Source organism: Peromyscus eremicus, chromosome 16_21, assembly GCF_949786415.1.
Source record: "Peromyscus eremicus chromosome 16_21, PerEre_H2_v1, whole genome shotgun sequence".
Taxonomy (NCBI): Eukaryota; Metazoa; Chordata; class Mammalia; order Rodentia; family Cricetidae; genus Peromyscus; species Peromyscus eremicus.
In genome coordinates, this window is record NC_081432.1 from 41,180,983 (window position 1) to 41,199,019 (window position 18,037).

The following is an 18,037-nucleotide window of genomic DNA, read 5'->3' on the forward strand; positions in this document are numbered from 1 at the left end:
TTTTATACACAGGTTTTATCTATGCACTAAGAGTCCTGAGCCCAAAGTCCTGAAAGTCACACTATTAAGAAATAAGGGCAGGCATAGGCCAGGCATGATGGTGCATGCTGCATGCCTTTAATCCCAGCTCTCGGGGAGGCAGAGGCAGGAGGATCTCTGAGTTCAAGGCCAGCCTGGTCTACCGAGCAAGTTCCAGGACAGCCAGGGCTATACAGTAAAACCTTGTCTCAAAACCAAACAAAACCAAACAAAATGCTGGGTGGATATAGAACTGCTCATGGTTTGTAAGTCAACAGAAATGTAACACAAAATGCTCCAAAGGGAGTTCTGTCAATTTACCCATGATGAATCTCCTTCCTTTTGCTGTATGATCCTCAGACAACTATACGGTGGGTTCTGCATATATTTGGAGCTGTATTTATGGGACATAAGCATTTGCACATCTTTTTAAAGTTCTTTAGTGTAGGCAGGCTTATTGAATGCACTGCTATAAATTATATTTAAAACCAAGTTCACTGATGCAAAAAGAAAATGATGTTTTTGATGCAGTTTTTGGTCTGGTTTTGTTTATCTTCTGTACTTCATGGCGTTCCTGCCCTTTCCACATCAGTGTGACTTATACTTTGTTCTTCCCTTGAAGATCATTTTCCCATTTTCTCCTATTCTTCCTACCATCATGTATGCATTTGAGCAACACATAATCTACAATTCCCTGGTTTGTTCATTTGGTCTACTACACCCAAGTACACCCGAGTGCTTTCTGTTTTTATCATCATCCTGCTATTACAGATTCCCTTAATTTAAGTCAGTGTGCTCAAAAGAAGTGAAACTAAATTCTAAGAACAAATGATATGACCTAGGTAAGAGTTTCAAGCCAAGATGGGATGGGAATGAGTCTCAGTTCTGTCCCTTTTAACTATGTGAACTTGAATAAATTTGTTTCCTCATATTTAAAATAAACACATTAATAAGCTTGCTCTAATATTAAATAGTACTTAAAAATTCCATTTTCTGGAAGAAAATAACTAGTTTTCATAATTTCATCTACTGAGCTTACCATAATATGAGTTTATTATTATTTCTATAGTAAATTGAATACATGAGAAATAAGTAAGCTCATTTCGAACACTGTAAATAATTGAGATCTAGCCTTCTTTGCAGAGCTAATGGTTTTTAATATAAAAACATTGTCTAATTGAGACCTGTACAAGATCAAGCCAGTAGAAAATTCTAGTGTGGATGGGAGAAAGCCTCTCAAGGCTCCTCTGCTGGCTGAAGAGCTATAGACAGGAGAGGATGGCTGGAGGACGGAGAATCACTTTTGTTTGGGGGTCTGGTCACTGGTTGGCCCCATACCCCAGTGGATAACCCACATTTGTACATGCATGGGTAGCACTAATCAGATTCAGTGCATTAAAATTAATTAATCAATTATTAATTGTAAAAGGGAAGGCATGAATTTGAGAGGGAGATGTAATGAGGGGGGCTTCCTGTGAGGAGTTGCAGAGTGGATATGATAAGCATACATTTTATACACATAAGGAATTTGTAAAGAATAAAACAGATAACCTATAGCATTCATCACTATCTTTTCAGTATTTGCTTACTCAATAAATTTGAATTAAAAGCCCATTTATCTGTTAAGCATGGTGTAAATGATCAATATTTGATATTTGAAACCAAATGAACATAGCTTGCACTCATGAAGGTTACTTTTTAGTTTACTCATCTCAAATGTTACATGAAAAATTTGTAGAATTACTTTATACCAACAAATAATTGTTATTGAAAAATAATACCATACACAATAAAAATGCACACAAATGCTTTAGTGTGAGACTAATATTGATTATATGTGATTCCTTTTATATCTAAAAAGCACATTAGCTGTTTCTAGAAGGGGACATCTTGGATTTTCCCAGATTTATGAAGGATGCAATATAATGTCACATATTGTATGCCACAGCAGTATTTGTAAGAAAAGATGGACAAATTTGAAAATATGTTGTGAGGTTTGAAGACTGCTCACCGGTTAATGAAAGTTCCTCGTTACTAAATAAAATATAAACAATGTACTTAAATATCATGTTATCTGTACCTTCTGTTTCCATGTAAAATATCCCAAGTTTCCTAAATCATGTAAGTGATCATGAAGAAAAAATGTCCAGTCTTTTCTGGAAATCAGCACAGGTTAAATGACATCTTTAGACATTCCTTTAAGTGACTGATTGATGAATAAAGAGTTTCAGAAACCTTAATAGGGCTGGCAATACCTAAAGCTCAATGTATGGTTTTTTTCCTTACACATAAGGAGGAAAAATCGGGATTCTCTGTCATGTAGAAGTCAGGGGAGGTAAATACAGAAAGGCTTGTTGATCATGCCATGGCTACTATTCACAAATCTACATGTGTTTTCATCTTTCTTGATAGGATCCTAGTAGCTCATGAGGCATAGCTGAGTCATATTTTATACTAGTTTATTCTCAAAATGATCCAGGTGGTACACATTCTTATCACTACCATTATTTCAAGGACATGTAGAATTAGCGCCTATGGAGAAGAGGTGGGAGAAGCATACCAGAGTACAACAGAAGTTGATAAATGATATTCAAGGTTCGATCATCTTTATTTCACAAATACTTATGAGCATTTAACAACTACTCAACTTCATTCACATGTCTGCATTTCTAGAAAATGACAGATGTCATCTTTTACTCACTGGCTGAAGACACTCTTCCACACGAAATTGCCTTGATTTAAGGGTAAGAGTCTCTGAGGTAAGAACATCAGAAAATAGCCTCACTACAACTAATAAAATGTTACAGTGGTGTGCTGGATAGAGTTATATCAGCTTGGCACAAGCTAAAGTCATCTGAGAGGAGGGAAACTCAATTAAGAAAATGTCTCCATAAGATCTAGTTATAGGCAAGCCTAAAGAGCATTTTCTAAATTAGCAACTGATACAAAAGGATTTAATTCATTGTGGGCATTATCATCCCTGTACTGGTAGTTCTTGGTTCTATAAGAAAGCAAGCTGAACTAGCCAGGGGGAGCAAGCCATTAAGCAGTACTCATTCATGGCCTCTGCATCAGCTCCTGCCTTGAAGTTCCAGCCTGGTTTGACTTCCTGTCCTCACTTCCATCTATGATGAACAGTGCTGTGGAAATGTAAGCCAACTAAACCCTTTCCTCCTCAAGGTGCTTTTGGTCATGGTGTTCCATCACAGCAATAGTAACCCTAACTAAGACAGGTGGTGTGTATATGTGTATACTGTACATGTGTTCATATATATGTATGTATATGAAATAACATGGAATTTCAGTGTTTTGACTCAATGGAGAAATAACTCATAATGTAAATAGTGAAACTATCTCAATGTAGAATGTTCATTTTGATCACTTTGCATATAACTAGAAATATAAATATGCATGATGCATATTTTTAATAACATCAATGTGCAGAATCCATGAACACGCTGAAGTGTCTAACTTTACCTTGCATGAAGGTGTTTAATCTTTGTTGTTGGGAAGGCAGTGAATACATACAGCATTTTTACCAGTGAGAGTTGTTTAAACCTATATAATAACATTAGAACAGGCCTGAAAGAATAGTTAAGTAAAATGTAAAAGTTTCAGACTTGTATTTTATACTTTCTGCTAAAATAATCTAAAAGATTTTTAGATATTATTTTAATTATTATATTAAAATTATTTCCAAAGAATCTTAAAGTTGTTTCCTGTTGCCACTATAGTTATCATAGAAGCATGTAATTATCTTTTTTATTGTTATATCCCTGTATTCAATATAAAATTACTTAGATCTCTTAATATTTAATATGTGAAATTGAAAACCATCAAGTAGATTTCTCTTTTTAAAACAGTACGTATGTTTGTAGTTGTGAATACCATTAGTGTATATATAGACATATAATAATGTACACATAAGGTTAAAATTGTAAACTATTTTTTATTTTGTAAGTATAAAATCATCATGTTAGTCACAGATAGAGGCATGTGCTATTTAAAGTATCTTTCTTTTTTTATTATTTTGAATATCTTGAGGGCTTTTAATTGTACATTCCTACTGTCCTGCTACTACAAAAATATGATTTCTGCACTTACTTTTTTCTTTAATGTAGTTCATGGTTTTGATAGTAATTCACATCCTCAATGAAACAACAAAGAAGTATTACCACTTTTATGGCATTTTGAGACTTTTATACACAAATGCACTTTTTACATTATGTTTATCCTTTTCTCTTTCTCTCAAAGTCCTCCAATGGTCCTTTCCACTTCCTCTCAAAATCCTGACCTCTTATCACTGTTACACAGAAACACGAACATATAAATGTAGCCCAATGAGTACATTTAGTGTTGCTCCTCTGTGTGTTTAGAGCTCACCACTTGGGACTGGATACCATATCAGGAGCCTTGTCCCTGGAGAAGACTAATTCGCCCTCTCTCAGGAGTCACTGATTGTCTGTAGCTCTACATCCAGGGATGGTGCCTTGTGAGATACCCTATCCATCTTGGCATTTTTTTTGACTGGTGCTGGGTCAATTTAGGAGACCACATTTTTGAGACTTCATAGATTCAGCTTTCATATTATATATAGCAGGCATTCTCTTATAGCAGATGTCCTAACTTCTTGACCTTGTGATTTCTTCCCCCAATTCCACACTCTTCCATTAGCCTTGGGCATAGGGATTGTGTTGTATATGTACCAAATGGTCTGGGCATCACACCTATGTTCTCTGCATTCTGACCAGTTGTAGATTTCTGTAATGGTCTCCATCTGCTGCAAAAGGAAGCTACTCTACTTACCTGTGAGCATAAGAATAAGTATTTATAATGCAGTTAGGAATTATTCTGTTTTAGGAAAGTGGCAGTAATAGCAGGCATGAATGGGTCTAAGCAGACAGCTGGTAATTATCCCCAACATGTAAGTGACACTTGGTATCCTTGGGATTATCCTGTCAGGCTGATCACTGCTGTGGTTTCCCCCTGGAAGCTTGCACAGTGCCTTCAGATTCTATGAGAGTTAGTCCTGAATCAAGAAGCTTTCAGGTTAGTTCTAACTGGATTCCTCTAAGTCCTGTGTTTGAAGAACGTGCTGCCTTCAGCAGGAGGATCTACCCAGAAGTAGGGCCAAGTTCTGGAGGAAACCAAGGGCAAAGGGTTGTTCTGGGAATGTATTGGACCCCTCTGACCAATAAATTGAAATGAGTTTTTACATGCCTGGCACTAGAGTTTGTGTTAGATAGTTTATGGCCACATCCCAAGTGGTGTAAATTAATTAAAAAATATACATGCATATATGCATATATGTATACATATACACTTATCTATGTCATTTATGTATTTTAAGTAAATATAAATGTTACGTTTACTTACGGCTCTTTCAAACATTAATTACCCTCCTTCTTCTCTCTCCCAGTGTATTGCCTCCCAGTTAAAGTTTCTCACCTTTTCTCATTATCTCCTTAATTTTAATGAAGTATATAGATTCAAGTTTTAAATTTGAGATAAAAACCATTTAATCACACAATCACAGGTCTGCTTCTTATGGTAGACTATTCCTTCCAATGTTTCTCAAATAAACCCTTTGTCTATGAAAGGAAAACTCTCCATGAACATTAACTCAAGCCTGCTGTTCTCCACACTATCACATCCAGCCAGTGCTGGGGTGCACTAATGTTATATTTGGATGACAACTGAAAAATACCTGATTTGCAGTGAAGAGGTAGTTGGCAAATAATGTTTAATTTACTTATCCTTATCCTGCCTTTAAAATTATAATGATATGTTTGTCATTCATTGGGCACTCTGAAAACACTATTTACAAGTATTATTGTTGGTAAACTTACAAAATAATGTCATGTATATCAATCAACATATAATATATTTATTATAAGTATTCCAGCATAAACATATAATTATATTAATATGTATATGGATACACACACGTCTTTAAGTAAAATTATTTCTTTCATAATATACCTCTACTAACAATTACAAGAGGATTCTTTACAAGCCAATTAAATTTGCAATTTTAATAACACTGCTGAGAAGAATCTTAGTGTCTGTGGAGTTCTCTAACCTTTAACCTAAGAATCAGAGTTCTTAGTAACTAATTAATTTTGATGTTCAAAACTTTGCAGTAAAATGCAATCATTAAGAATTTAATTCTAAGTTCATACCTTTAATCTTACATTCAGGAGACAGAGGTACGTAAAACCCCATGATTTCAAGGCTGATCTGGTCTATATAGTGAGTTCTATACAAGCCAAGGCTAGTGGTAAGATCCTGTCTCATAAAGATGTTATTCTATACTTTTTAAATTCATATCTTGTATTGATAAGACTTCATTATGTTTGAGTAGAAAGTAAGGCAATGCTCTGAGAAAAATATTCTTCAAAAGCAGTTCTGACCATCAACAGAGTTGTATTTTACTTTTCTTTTTAAAAGACATTTTAAAGTTATATGTGGGGGGGGGGGGGCTGAGCATGAGCACAGGTACCCATGGAGACCAGAAGAGGGCATTGTATTTCCTGGAATTAGTGGGTTCTGGGAATGGATCTGGGTCCCCTGCAAGAGCAGCAAGCACTCTTAACCACTGAACCATTTCTCCAATCCTAACACAAGGAATTCTAATGAGATGATTGTAAATGTTCTTTTCTGCATTTGTTTCATGAGTCTCTCAAATATTTCCTCATAAGCTGCCTAGGTCTCCAAAACACCGTGACCAAAATTACTTTGTCCTGCACTGGTAGTTGTAGTAATACAGGCAATGTCACATTTCTGTCCTTTAACATAACTAATAGAAGAAAGATTTTTCTCGGATGCACCAGTTTTAGAATTTTGATGACTCTGAACTTTGCTGCAAATAATAATTGGATCCATGCTGCTTTTCATATATGAGGTCCATTCTATCCATAGACAGGGAATGTATGCAGCGTTTGTGTTTCAACCACAACTTTTGGTGTAGAATTACCCATCTCATACTCTGCTATGGGAGTTGATATTTTATCTTGTCCACCTTTGATGGAATTCCTCGTTTAGCTCATTACTTCTAATACTTTCTCTCTTTTGGGTTAGGATACTATCTTATTCTCATCAGTTTCGTACCCTCAGTGGTACTGTGTCATAAAAGGACTCACATCTTGGTACAGACTGGTTTCATTAATATCTCAGTATCTTCAGCTCCTAGATGCTGTGCTGCTATAACCCACTCACCTGCATGCCAACTCATCGTGAGTATACATGCTAAGCTTTCATGCCAACCACATGCCTGTGTTGACATAGGATAATGAGACAAAAGTAACACTACCAGTTACTCCATGTTTTACCCCTGTTGCACTTCATTTACATGTCTTGCATATTATCGCATGTCAATTTGCTTTAATTATATATAATTCCAGGGATTACAGACATTCTTGTACATTCTTAAGGAGTCCAAATGGTCTACAAAGAATACAATATATTGGAATTAGAAGATAATAAAAGAGAGAAAAAAATTCAAAGAAGGGTAGTCTGGTTAAGCTTGGATAGAACAAAGGGAAGTGGTCAGTAAGAGCTGTTTAGGGCACATACTATCACTTAAGTATTAATGAATGAATGGTGTTTCAGATGATAGTCCGTGGATTCATATCTGGTCCATGTATCTCCAGTGAAACTGACAATTCTTTATATTTGACAAAGACAGCCTACTAATGAACAGCCTTTTGGCATTCTACAGGATAGAAACAATCTTTAAGACTTCTTGGAAGATAAAAAATACCATTTGTGTTGAAAATCAAGAAGTGAGGCTTCAGAGTCTCTCTAACAAATAATGATGTGATGTTTCTACTAGAACTTAACAATGAACCTTTTTTTTCTCACAATGTGGAACTGATACACTTTTTTTTTAAAGACACAGGGTCCTCTCTTTTCTTAAATCTGAGTGGGGATGCCTGTAGATCTCAACCAGATTATAATGAGTATTTTGAACTCCTTTCTTTAGAAGATGAATACTCAGTTTATATAGTTTTATATGGATTTCTAAGCAGAAAATCATATAGCAGCTTTGAAGGATGAAGGGCATGGCTTTGCATGATCTTGGTTCTGAGGAGGACTTCATGTTGCATGGCAGATGACATAGTGGGAATGTATGTCAGGGAGAGAACTCATCTCAAAGAGGAACAGAATGACAGTGGCTGGGAATCGGCTTGCTCTTTTTTTTCCCCTTTCAAAAATTCAAGGGGTCACCTCCTAACTACCTCACATGTCCCAATGCCCTCCCACCAGGCCTTACATCTTATCAGCTACCCATCCTTCAGCAGACCCATGTGACCAGCACTTTAATCATCAGTAACCTCAAGAGCATTTGTGCCACACAACGTCATTGCATTTTACCACCATTTCTACACTGTCACAGGGCACTCAATTCCTTTAGGAACTACAGTAAGTAGATTATAAAACACTAATTTTTGCAATTGACAAATGCCATGCATATTTATGATATACAACATGATGTTTTCAAGTATGAATATACTTGAATACAAGACAACAGAGCAAGAGCAGTATTCCTCAGTGAATTTGCTTCTGGGTAACAGTATTCCATTAACTGTGCTAACAGTGAGAAATTGGGAAAATCAAATTCAATCCATGTTCAGCTACTAAGATAAACAACTTTTTGAGTGCACACACAGAGTACACCACCTCATTACTCAATGGGCACCTTAGGCGAGACTGCTTGTCTCCACTAGCAAATGTATACATTCCATGATTTTCATCCTGTATTTGGAGCAACATGTAGTAGGGACCATCCAACTATTACTGAAAACTAAAATCTGTAAAGGAACTCATCTTACATATGTGAGAGCAGACATGCTCTCCAGGGACCGTCACTGTTTTCTCATACATTCACTAAAGATATGCAGATGTTGGTATATATATATATATATATATATATATATATATATATATATATATATATGTATATATGAATAAATTCATACAAATTTAAGAATACTTAAATGTGCCCTCAATCAAAATAGCAAACATTTTTTTTACATGTTAGGCTATAAATGAATCTAAGCCCAAGCTGCCATTAAGCAGCTTTCCCCCTAGAAACCAGCATATTCACAATGACAATGAGCATCAACATAGTTTTCCAAAAATATTAACCAAAGGGAAAACACGACCTCTCCATGTCCTGATGCAGTTTCTCCTTAAATATAGCTCTAACAATGGCACCAGAGTCCTCTTTTGGAGTGGGCCTTCATTCAGGATAAACACTGATACAACAGATAAATGAGAAATGGATTCTTCCCAAGATATTTTAGGTTGGTTTGAGGAACAGTCCAAATGTTTGTATTTCAGTGATTGTAATTATAACTAAAGGGACTATTGGATACTTTAGGATTTTAAATGAGTCAAGATGTTACAGGAATGTGAAAAAAATGTTCCATCCCTTAGATGCTTTGAAGATTCAATTCAATTTTTTTTCTCTCTTGGTATTTATAGATGAAGCAACATACAAATTCATTCGCTTTAAAAATAATGCATAAACAGTAGAAGGTTAGATGAAATTCAGTTTAACTTGACATAAACATGTATTTGGAGTAGTTTGTTAAATGAAACATGTATTTCTTCATTTCCAGGACTGAGGTAAAAATGATCTGCAAGTAATGATTTCCTGAATACAACTTTCATCTCAATTGCTGCCTGTATATTTCACCGGATGGCAGGATAAACTACGGCAAACAGCCCTGTCACCATCTAAGAACTGGCCTCCTGTCACTCTATTTGCAGAAGTCAAAATGCACTAATATCAGACAACCGCTTTGCAGTCCCTGCATGTAGATGGCGGCAGAGCCAGCATAATAAATCAATGGAACAAATTGTCAGAGCGGTAATGTGGCTTCTGTTGTTGTGCTTCTCATTAACAGCAGTGGCAATTGAAGAAAAGCTATTACTGCAACCAGAATTCTTAATGAGGTTTGCTACCAATTAGTTTACTGCTCAAGTATACGCTTTGACATTTGGTTATCTTGAAACTTGGGCAACTCTTCATCCAAAAGGATATTACTACACACAGGCTGAAATGATTAGTTTTTCTAATGTCTGAGCCAGTTATTATAATAGGTGACTGCAACATATCTTAAGGGAACATTGACCTTCAAACTCTTGCTTTCTTTTGGGGCTGATGTCAAATCAATAATACAGAAAAAAAAAACCCACAAACACTCTAAAGCCAATGTTTTATTGATATCTAAACTAATACAGTTTGCAAACACTTTTATTAAACTTTGAAAAGCAATGCTATGTTAAAGAATTGTGCCCAGAAAATGTCAGGCTGAGAAAATTATCTGACAAATGTGATGGAGCTTCTCTGATGCATTCTAATCAAGACCAAGCTGACACTCTCTTCTCCTCAATCACTCCAAAGTATGAATAAATAGTGTAACTTATTTTTAGTAACTAGGATTTAAGCTGTTTAAAATAATGGGGACACCCTGGTATATCAGTCATTAAATATTTTCAGTTTTATTATTGCAAAGCAGGATTCAGAATGAAAGAAACGTCTTTAAAGTAGTATGGGATAAAATATATAGTGTGTGTCACAGTATCTCAATAAAATAAATGCTCCAAATAATAATAATGATGATGATAGCATATGTGAGAAGTCTGGGAGCTGGAAATATGATGACTCAAAGAACAAGAAGCTTGTCTTACAAGTATGAGGACCTGAGACTCATCCTCACAAGCTATGTAAACAATTACCTCACCTGATGGCTTGGCATCCCAGTGCAGCCAAGCAGAGACAGGAGGATGTCCAAGGCTTGCCAGCCTAGCTTAAGTGCTGGGCCCCAGGCCAAAGAGAGACCCATCCCATCTCACAGGAAGTTGATGGTGTCGCTGAGGATGACAGATGATGTTGTCATAGTGTCCACATGTTCATATGCGTCCACACACACATACACACACACACACACACACACACACACGCGCACACACACACACACACACACACACACACACACACACACCACAAAACATACTTGGATAAATTATTAAATAGATACTGTTTATCTATTATGAAAGTTAAAAATAATATAAAGTGTTAATACTAAGCTAAGTTAATACTAAGTAGGAAGAATAGCTTTCTAGAACATTTAGAGTGAGGAAAACTAAGCTCCTTCCTAGCAGGAGTAGGCTGAATAACTCATTACACTCTACAGATCAAAGCAGGAGGACATTTGGAGGTTACTCAGGACAGGACACCTACAGCTGTCCTGATAACCTCAGTTTCAATACAATTTGCTAAACCAAATTTCTCTGTACTTGGATATTTACGTCTGGTTTAAAAACATTTAACATTTTCTTCCTTCTCTACATTTCCACCAGATACCTATAGCCAAGAAGTTGTATCTATTACTTCTATGTATTTTTGCTCAGTACATGAGCAAATCTGATATTCCCATGTTTCTCCCTGCATTTCTAATGTAATGAATCTGAAGTTTTCTAGCTTCTATGTGAAATGTCCTGAGCACCCTGTGCCTTTATGTGAATGTAAAAAATGTTGTAGTCTTCAAGTTCTATTATAAAAATCAATACAGTTTGTATCTTCACCTTAAAGTAACTGGGAAAAAAACCTTTGCACCTTCCAAGATTCATTCCGAGCATGTAAGTCATGCTGTTGTGATACCGCAAGCTGCATAATACAGCGATGCTGGGATGGTCTCTTCACAGCCACAGTGACTAAGTTCACTTACTTGGAGGAGTTTCTCTTACATATTTCCAGTTATCCAGACAAGATTGCCTTTCAGCTCTTTCTGGAATTCCCTAAAGCAGTGGTTCTCAACCTTTTCTAATCCTGCGACCCTTTTTAATACAGTTCTTCGTGTTGTGGTGACCCCGAATCATAAAATTATTTCATTGCTACTTCATAACTGTAATTTTCTACTGTTATGAATTGTAATGTAAATATCTGATAAAAGGATTTCTAGTATGTGACCCCCCCAAGGGGTCACAACCCACAGGTTGAGAACCCCTGCCCTAAAGCAATGTATATGATTTTGTGTATCCCAGATAATGAAATCTTGTTCCTTTATAGTTTCCCATACATTTTTGCCTCCCAGTACTAGATAAAGTGCTTAGCACATGGAACTTTATGGGTACTTTATGGTACTCAATAAATGTATATGTGATACCTCAGATACAACATTTACTAAATTCATGATTTTTATGATTTACATGAATCATCAGACTTAATCTTTTCAGAAACCCCTGAAGAAAATGAAGGGCATAAATTTCAAGTAACTTACCCCAGATCAGCTTTGTGTGATGGAATGAGATAATAATAACCATGAATAAACTTACATATTACTTAATTGTATAGACACTTGAATTTGTCTTTATGGAAACTAAGGTTTTTAATTTATTTTACACACATAACTTTAGTATTAAAATTTAAAATATAAAATAAATTAATACTTTAAAGCAGAATGAAAAATAAATGAGATGAAATAAAGTTTCCTTAAAAGGAAACTAAAATTTAAACTATTTTAATGATTTAAAAGTTCATTACAAGGAAACAAATAGTAGACATTATGGTTTGAAAGAGATGGATCTACTTTTGCATTTTATTTTTATGTTAGCCCTTGAAAATTAAACACAATTTTGTGTTAATTTACCATGCTCCTATCATGTTCTCACATTTCACATTTCCTCTTACGTAGGTAATTTTTCATGTATATTATGGGCATGATACTTTAAGTTACCAAGTTACTTAAAGACACCTAGTATAGCTTGTGAGAAACATGATTTCTGAGTCCAATAAAAGATTTGAATATCATATGCACATATAAATTTGTATAATTACACAGAAAATCAAATTGCAAGAAGGAAGTAAAGGAGGAGTAAAATTTATAAGGCAAATGAAAGGGTAATACAAAAATTAGAATATAAAAGACATTTGTGGATATTGTAAGCACAGCATGCAGTAGTAAAGGAAAAATGACCCAAGATAAGAAGTTGGGTTGGTTTCTGTGAACATACAGATAGAAGTTAGATGCTAGGCAATCTCTTCTGCTATCATGTGACAATACTAGGTTTAGAATTGTCATCTTACAATTAATGCTCATTTAACACAATACCTAGTTGTTTTGAAACAAAGCTAGTCTGTCACTATCAGGTGGAAGGGAAACTACTGAATTGCCATGGACTGGTCATGTCATTTGCAAAATAGTCGTGAATATCATAATTTGGTACAGTCTGTATTGCTGATCATAGTAGCATTGTGATAAGAGGTTCTATCTCAATGTCTGGGTCCTGTTTGTAACTCACCTCCTGGAAGAACTGCTTTTACTTTATCAGTATCTGTTGAGCTGAACCACCATATGAATTAAATAAAGCCAAAATATTCTGGAATGACTTGGTTACTTAATCACAACAAAGAAATGTATGCCTGCTAGACAGGCACTAAGCATCTCACATACCTTATTACCTCTCACTTTGTCTCATTTCTCATTATAACTGTGTAGAATCTGATGGAACACTTTGTCCCGATCTCACCCTCAATGCCAGTGTGAAAAGAGCTAGATACTGGGTTTAGTCTGGTGGAACTTTAAGATTTATTAGAAGAACAAGCAATGAAGGGTAGGACTTTGAGCTGCTGTTATCCTCTATGTTAGTATAATATGAAAATAAAACAAGAATGAAATGAAATTGAATGAACACAATACAGTTCTTAAGCTGATTAGCAATTTTCAAACTCATAATACAATGTTAATATGGCTTTGTTCTACCTACAATTTAAATTTTATGGACTCTCTGGGTTTAGGCAACTATTGAAAGCATAAATAATAAAATGAAAATAATGTTTTCTCTCACCAAATACCTTTAATCACCATGTTTCTATGGCTTTAGCAAAAGTAATGAATTTTTGGTAATCCTTAAGAAGTTTACAGCGACCTCATGACTTACCCTACATTTGCAAGGTTTGGAACTACTCCCAGAGTCAACAGCAATGAACATGAGAGAAACTGATTCCTACAGTCTACAATTTCGTGATCTTTGTTAGAAGATGGTGGAGACATTGGATCTGTGAAGACCATTTTCTCTAAAGTACTTGTTGAGAATTTTTCCCCTCTTGTTATTAATACAAATCAGGAATGATTTTACTATATTGAGTTAATGAGTCTTAGACTTGGCTTTCAATTTGGGTGTTTATTTACCCTTATTAGACTTCACAAAATTTACATCTGGATAGCCAGAACACATATTTAGCTTAAAATAACTGGCACCAGGGTACTCATTGTAAAGTTGTGTGTTTAATGGAAATACCTATCTCATAAGGATTCCAAACCTCACTCCGTAAATCTAAAAGCACATTGTTCTGAGGTGGTATGGTACATCTCTGAGATCACTGATATTTATCATTTTGTCCAAACAATTACTATTTGAGTCAAATAATTACATACTGAATCTGACATGTCAAATACTTCCAAAAACCTTTGTCAAAAGTTGAACTCTGTGCCCTAAATAATGGTTATTATTAATTCCTGTGACTATGACCTTATTTGGAAATTGGGTCTTTGTAGATATAATCAAATTAAAAACAAGTCTTTAAAGGTGATATCTTAGTCCAGTGTTGGAGGCATCTTTACAGAAAAAGGAATTATAGGTGTATACAGACTCCCAGGGAGAACACATGCATTGATAGAGGGTGAAGTTTGAGGAACTGGCTGTGAGCGAATGAAAAGAATCAATGGTAAAATCAGGTGTCAGTGAGAGGCAAGGGAGACTTCCAACCTGACTCTTGGGGAAGGGGCTACTGGTGTCTTTGGTTTCAGACTAATAGACTCCAGAATTGGGATTTAGCAAATACATGCCATCTAATTTGTGGTATTTTGCTTCCACAAATCTAAGAAGCATCAGTGTCATGGAATTTAAACACAATGTCTCAAAGACAGACAAGTTTATTGTTAAAGAATCTATTAAAATGTAAAATATCATGATATTATGCAATAAAACATAATTAAATCATCCCTTTTACTTTAGGTGACATTTAGACCCTATCTGCATAAAGTTTTATGCTATTATTTTTTGTGTGCAAAGCATTCCTTTTTAATGCAGGGGCTTCTTCTAAGTGTGCGTGTATATCAGTCTATAGTTCCTAGACATTACTTAGCAGATTTCAATTTTGGTGCTTCTATTTGTAACATATCACTCATTTCCAGAATAAAGGGCAGATGGTGGCGGTAGTTAATGAAATATTAACTAGAGACATTTAGGTATAAAATCCACACTGTGGATAATATTTAGGATTCCTAAAAAAATTTTTAAAAATACAACCATTTTCTACCAAGAATGTAAATACTGCTCTCTGAATTACATTTCCCTTGCCAAGCGATATTTCTTGAGAATCACATTTGACAGTAATGAAAAACAGCATTCCTGCTGGAAGTGTTCAAGTTAAAAATAGCCCATAGAAAATGATATGATAAAAATTACTGCTTTTAAATTCTTTGTGTTCATATAGGAATCCAATTTAATTTTAAAACATGTTAGGTTTCATCATATAGTCTCTAATTTTTCACTTATATTGTCAAAATACCACATTAAATGCCCTGGAGTACCACAGGAGCATGACACACAAATTAAATAAATAAGAGTAACATAGATACCCACTGATACATTTTCTTAAAGAAACATAAAAAGTAATTAATTTGAATGATAACATACAGTATTTTAAAATGGTCTCTTTAAATATACGTTGTTTCAGGGACTTTTAAAAATATTTCATATGTTCATTTCTTGTTATGAATCACAGTGGTTTTGCTATTTATTGGTTATTTACCATATTAGTACCAAGTCAAAGCTGTGATTTGTAAATAGTGCCCTGAAATCTCACCCTAGTGACCTTTACATAGACTTGCAAGTCATTGGTGCATAATAAGCACAGTCTCCACTTAATGAAGGTAGAGTTTTATATTTTAACACTCACTTGGAAAACCAATTAACTCTGGCCTTATTGAACAAATTGAACAGGAAATAAATCAAGTGTTAAAACATTGGTGATGGGCCAGACTCTGTGTAATTAGGCTGCTGATACGCCCAAGGCTGTGCATGGGGAGTTCTATGTTTTGATTGGCAACTTCCACAGATTAAAGGCATTAATTTATTTTAAGCACTTTGCCCTCATCTCCATCTCAAGACCCAAGTCTTGAATCACAGAACCCTAAAAGTCCTACACAGTTTGCAAAAGGAATTTCACTTATTATTTCACACTCAGCTTGCCAAGATAATGCTTATTGAGTTTAAGATGCAACTTTGCTGTCCTTCAAATCAGGTAACACTCAGAAATAAGTTTAACTACTCATTTTAAAAAAAGATCCTTTAGTTCTTAAAATCAGAACAGTGGGCAGGAGAAATACCTTGAAGTGAAAGAAAAACAATATAAAGATCAAAGGGAAGACAAAGAATGATGGGAAGGATACTGAAGTTTCTGGAATATGGTGTTATGGCGCTAGATAATAGAGAGAGGGAATGGCTGAAAAGATACCTGACATCTCTAGCAGTAAGATATTGGGAACAAACTTTGGCACTGCTTAGAGACCAAGGAATGGAGATCAGGTTGACAAAGCATCCTGTCCTCAGTGTGGTCATACTTACTGGGTTTGGGCTGGGTGAAATATAATTCACGAGTATGTTGCTCTGCATTCATCAGACAGTTTTGACATTGAATAATGGAAATGAAAAGAGGTTCAGGGAGAGGTCTTGAGCTATGGCTCAGCAGGCAAATTGCCGACTGTACAAGCCTGAGAGCCTGAGCTTTTAAGCCCAACCAAAATCTCAAGTTATAGTGGTAATGGCCTGTAATCTCATCTCTAAATACTAAGAGACAAAGAGATGGTTGGGGCTTGCTAGTCAGCCACAATGGCTGCTTCAAGGAGCTCCAGATTCAGTGAGATATCCTAGCTCAAAAAATAAGTAGATGTGATTGAAAAAGACACGTGGCCTCCACATGCGTGTGTAAACACAGACAGAAACACAGCAATGCACATGCACACACATGTACATATCCATACAAAGTTGTTAGAAATGTGTGCCTCCTTTTTTTACACTACTAATGTGACCTTTTTATTCTATTCACCAGGTTTCTTAGAGACTTGGTTACTTTAGATTATTCTAGAATCTAAAAATCGTAGGAAGGAAATACAACTGGGCTTCTAGACATAAAACTGGAACAAAATGAGCAACCAAGATTATACCATAAGTCTATTCTCCCCCTATGCTTTTATGCTTTGCTTTGCTTGTTAAACTTAGTGATTTTTCCCTAAGATGTCCAAACAGACTGATTCTTAGGTGAAACAACAGCAACAACAACAAAAAAACCTGTCCCTATATATGTCACTGTGAATCAGTTTATTGAATACTTGGGTAAGCACATATACTGTAGTAAGATTAGGATATAATCGACATAACTGCCTGCTCTAAATCTCCCTCTTCTCTTCATTTTTTTTCCAATACCTGCTGGCTTTAATGATGTCTATTTCAGATATAATACCTTTGTGCATACCAGTACTTGAGAAACCTTTAGCCTTTTCAAAAGCAAGGCAATATTTAATTTGTGAAATATAAAATGGTTTCATTCATACAAATCATCTAAGGGAAATGAATATTTGGATGAGGTCAAAGGAGGGCATAAGAAAATAAGAAATTGAGAGGGGACGTTCCATCCAGTTTTAATGAATAATTTAAATGAAACTTTTAAAATATTAGTTTCTCATTATATTATTTCTTCCAGTTCAATATACTTTAGTGAGATAAGTGAACACCAGGGGCTCACTATGTTCAACTGTTATTTTCTTCTTTTCCTTTATTTTCTTTGACATGTCCAAAATTCTAGAACTGGCGCTATATCCTCTTTTTTCAATGCTTGTGACAGATGACTTTATTGTGAATATCAACACTGTACTTTCACCATTACATCTTATCCTACTCATTAACAAATGAGGATGCTGTTCTTTCTGAGATTAAACAAGAT

General features: G+C 35.3%; 1 protein-coding gene across 2 annotated transcripts in view; it reads right to left on the reverse strand.

Annotated features, from left to right (window-relative positions):
• Positions 1-18,037, reverse strand: part of Khdrbs2 (KH RNA binding domain containing, signal transduction associated 2) — a 481,530-nt gene that overhangs the window by 99,796 nt on the left and 363,697 nt on the right. The window contains exon 8 of one of the 2 annotated variants that reach the window (XM_059281720.1): positions 7,141-7,155. The exons of the other annotated variant lie outside the window; for it this stretch is intronic. Within the exon in view, the coding sequence (XP_059137703.1) occupies positions 7,141-7,155 (15 nt within the window). The remainder of the gene's footprint in view (positions 1-7,140; positions 7,156-18,037) is intronic. 2 annotated transcript variants of the gene reach the window in all.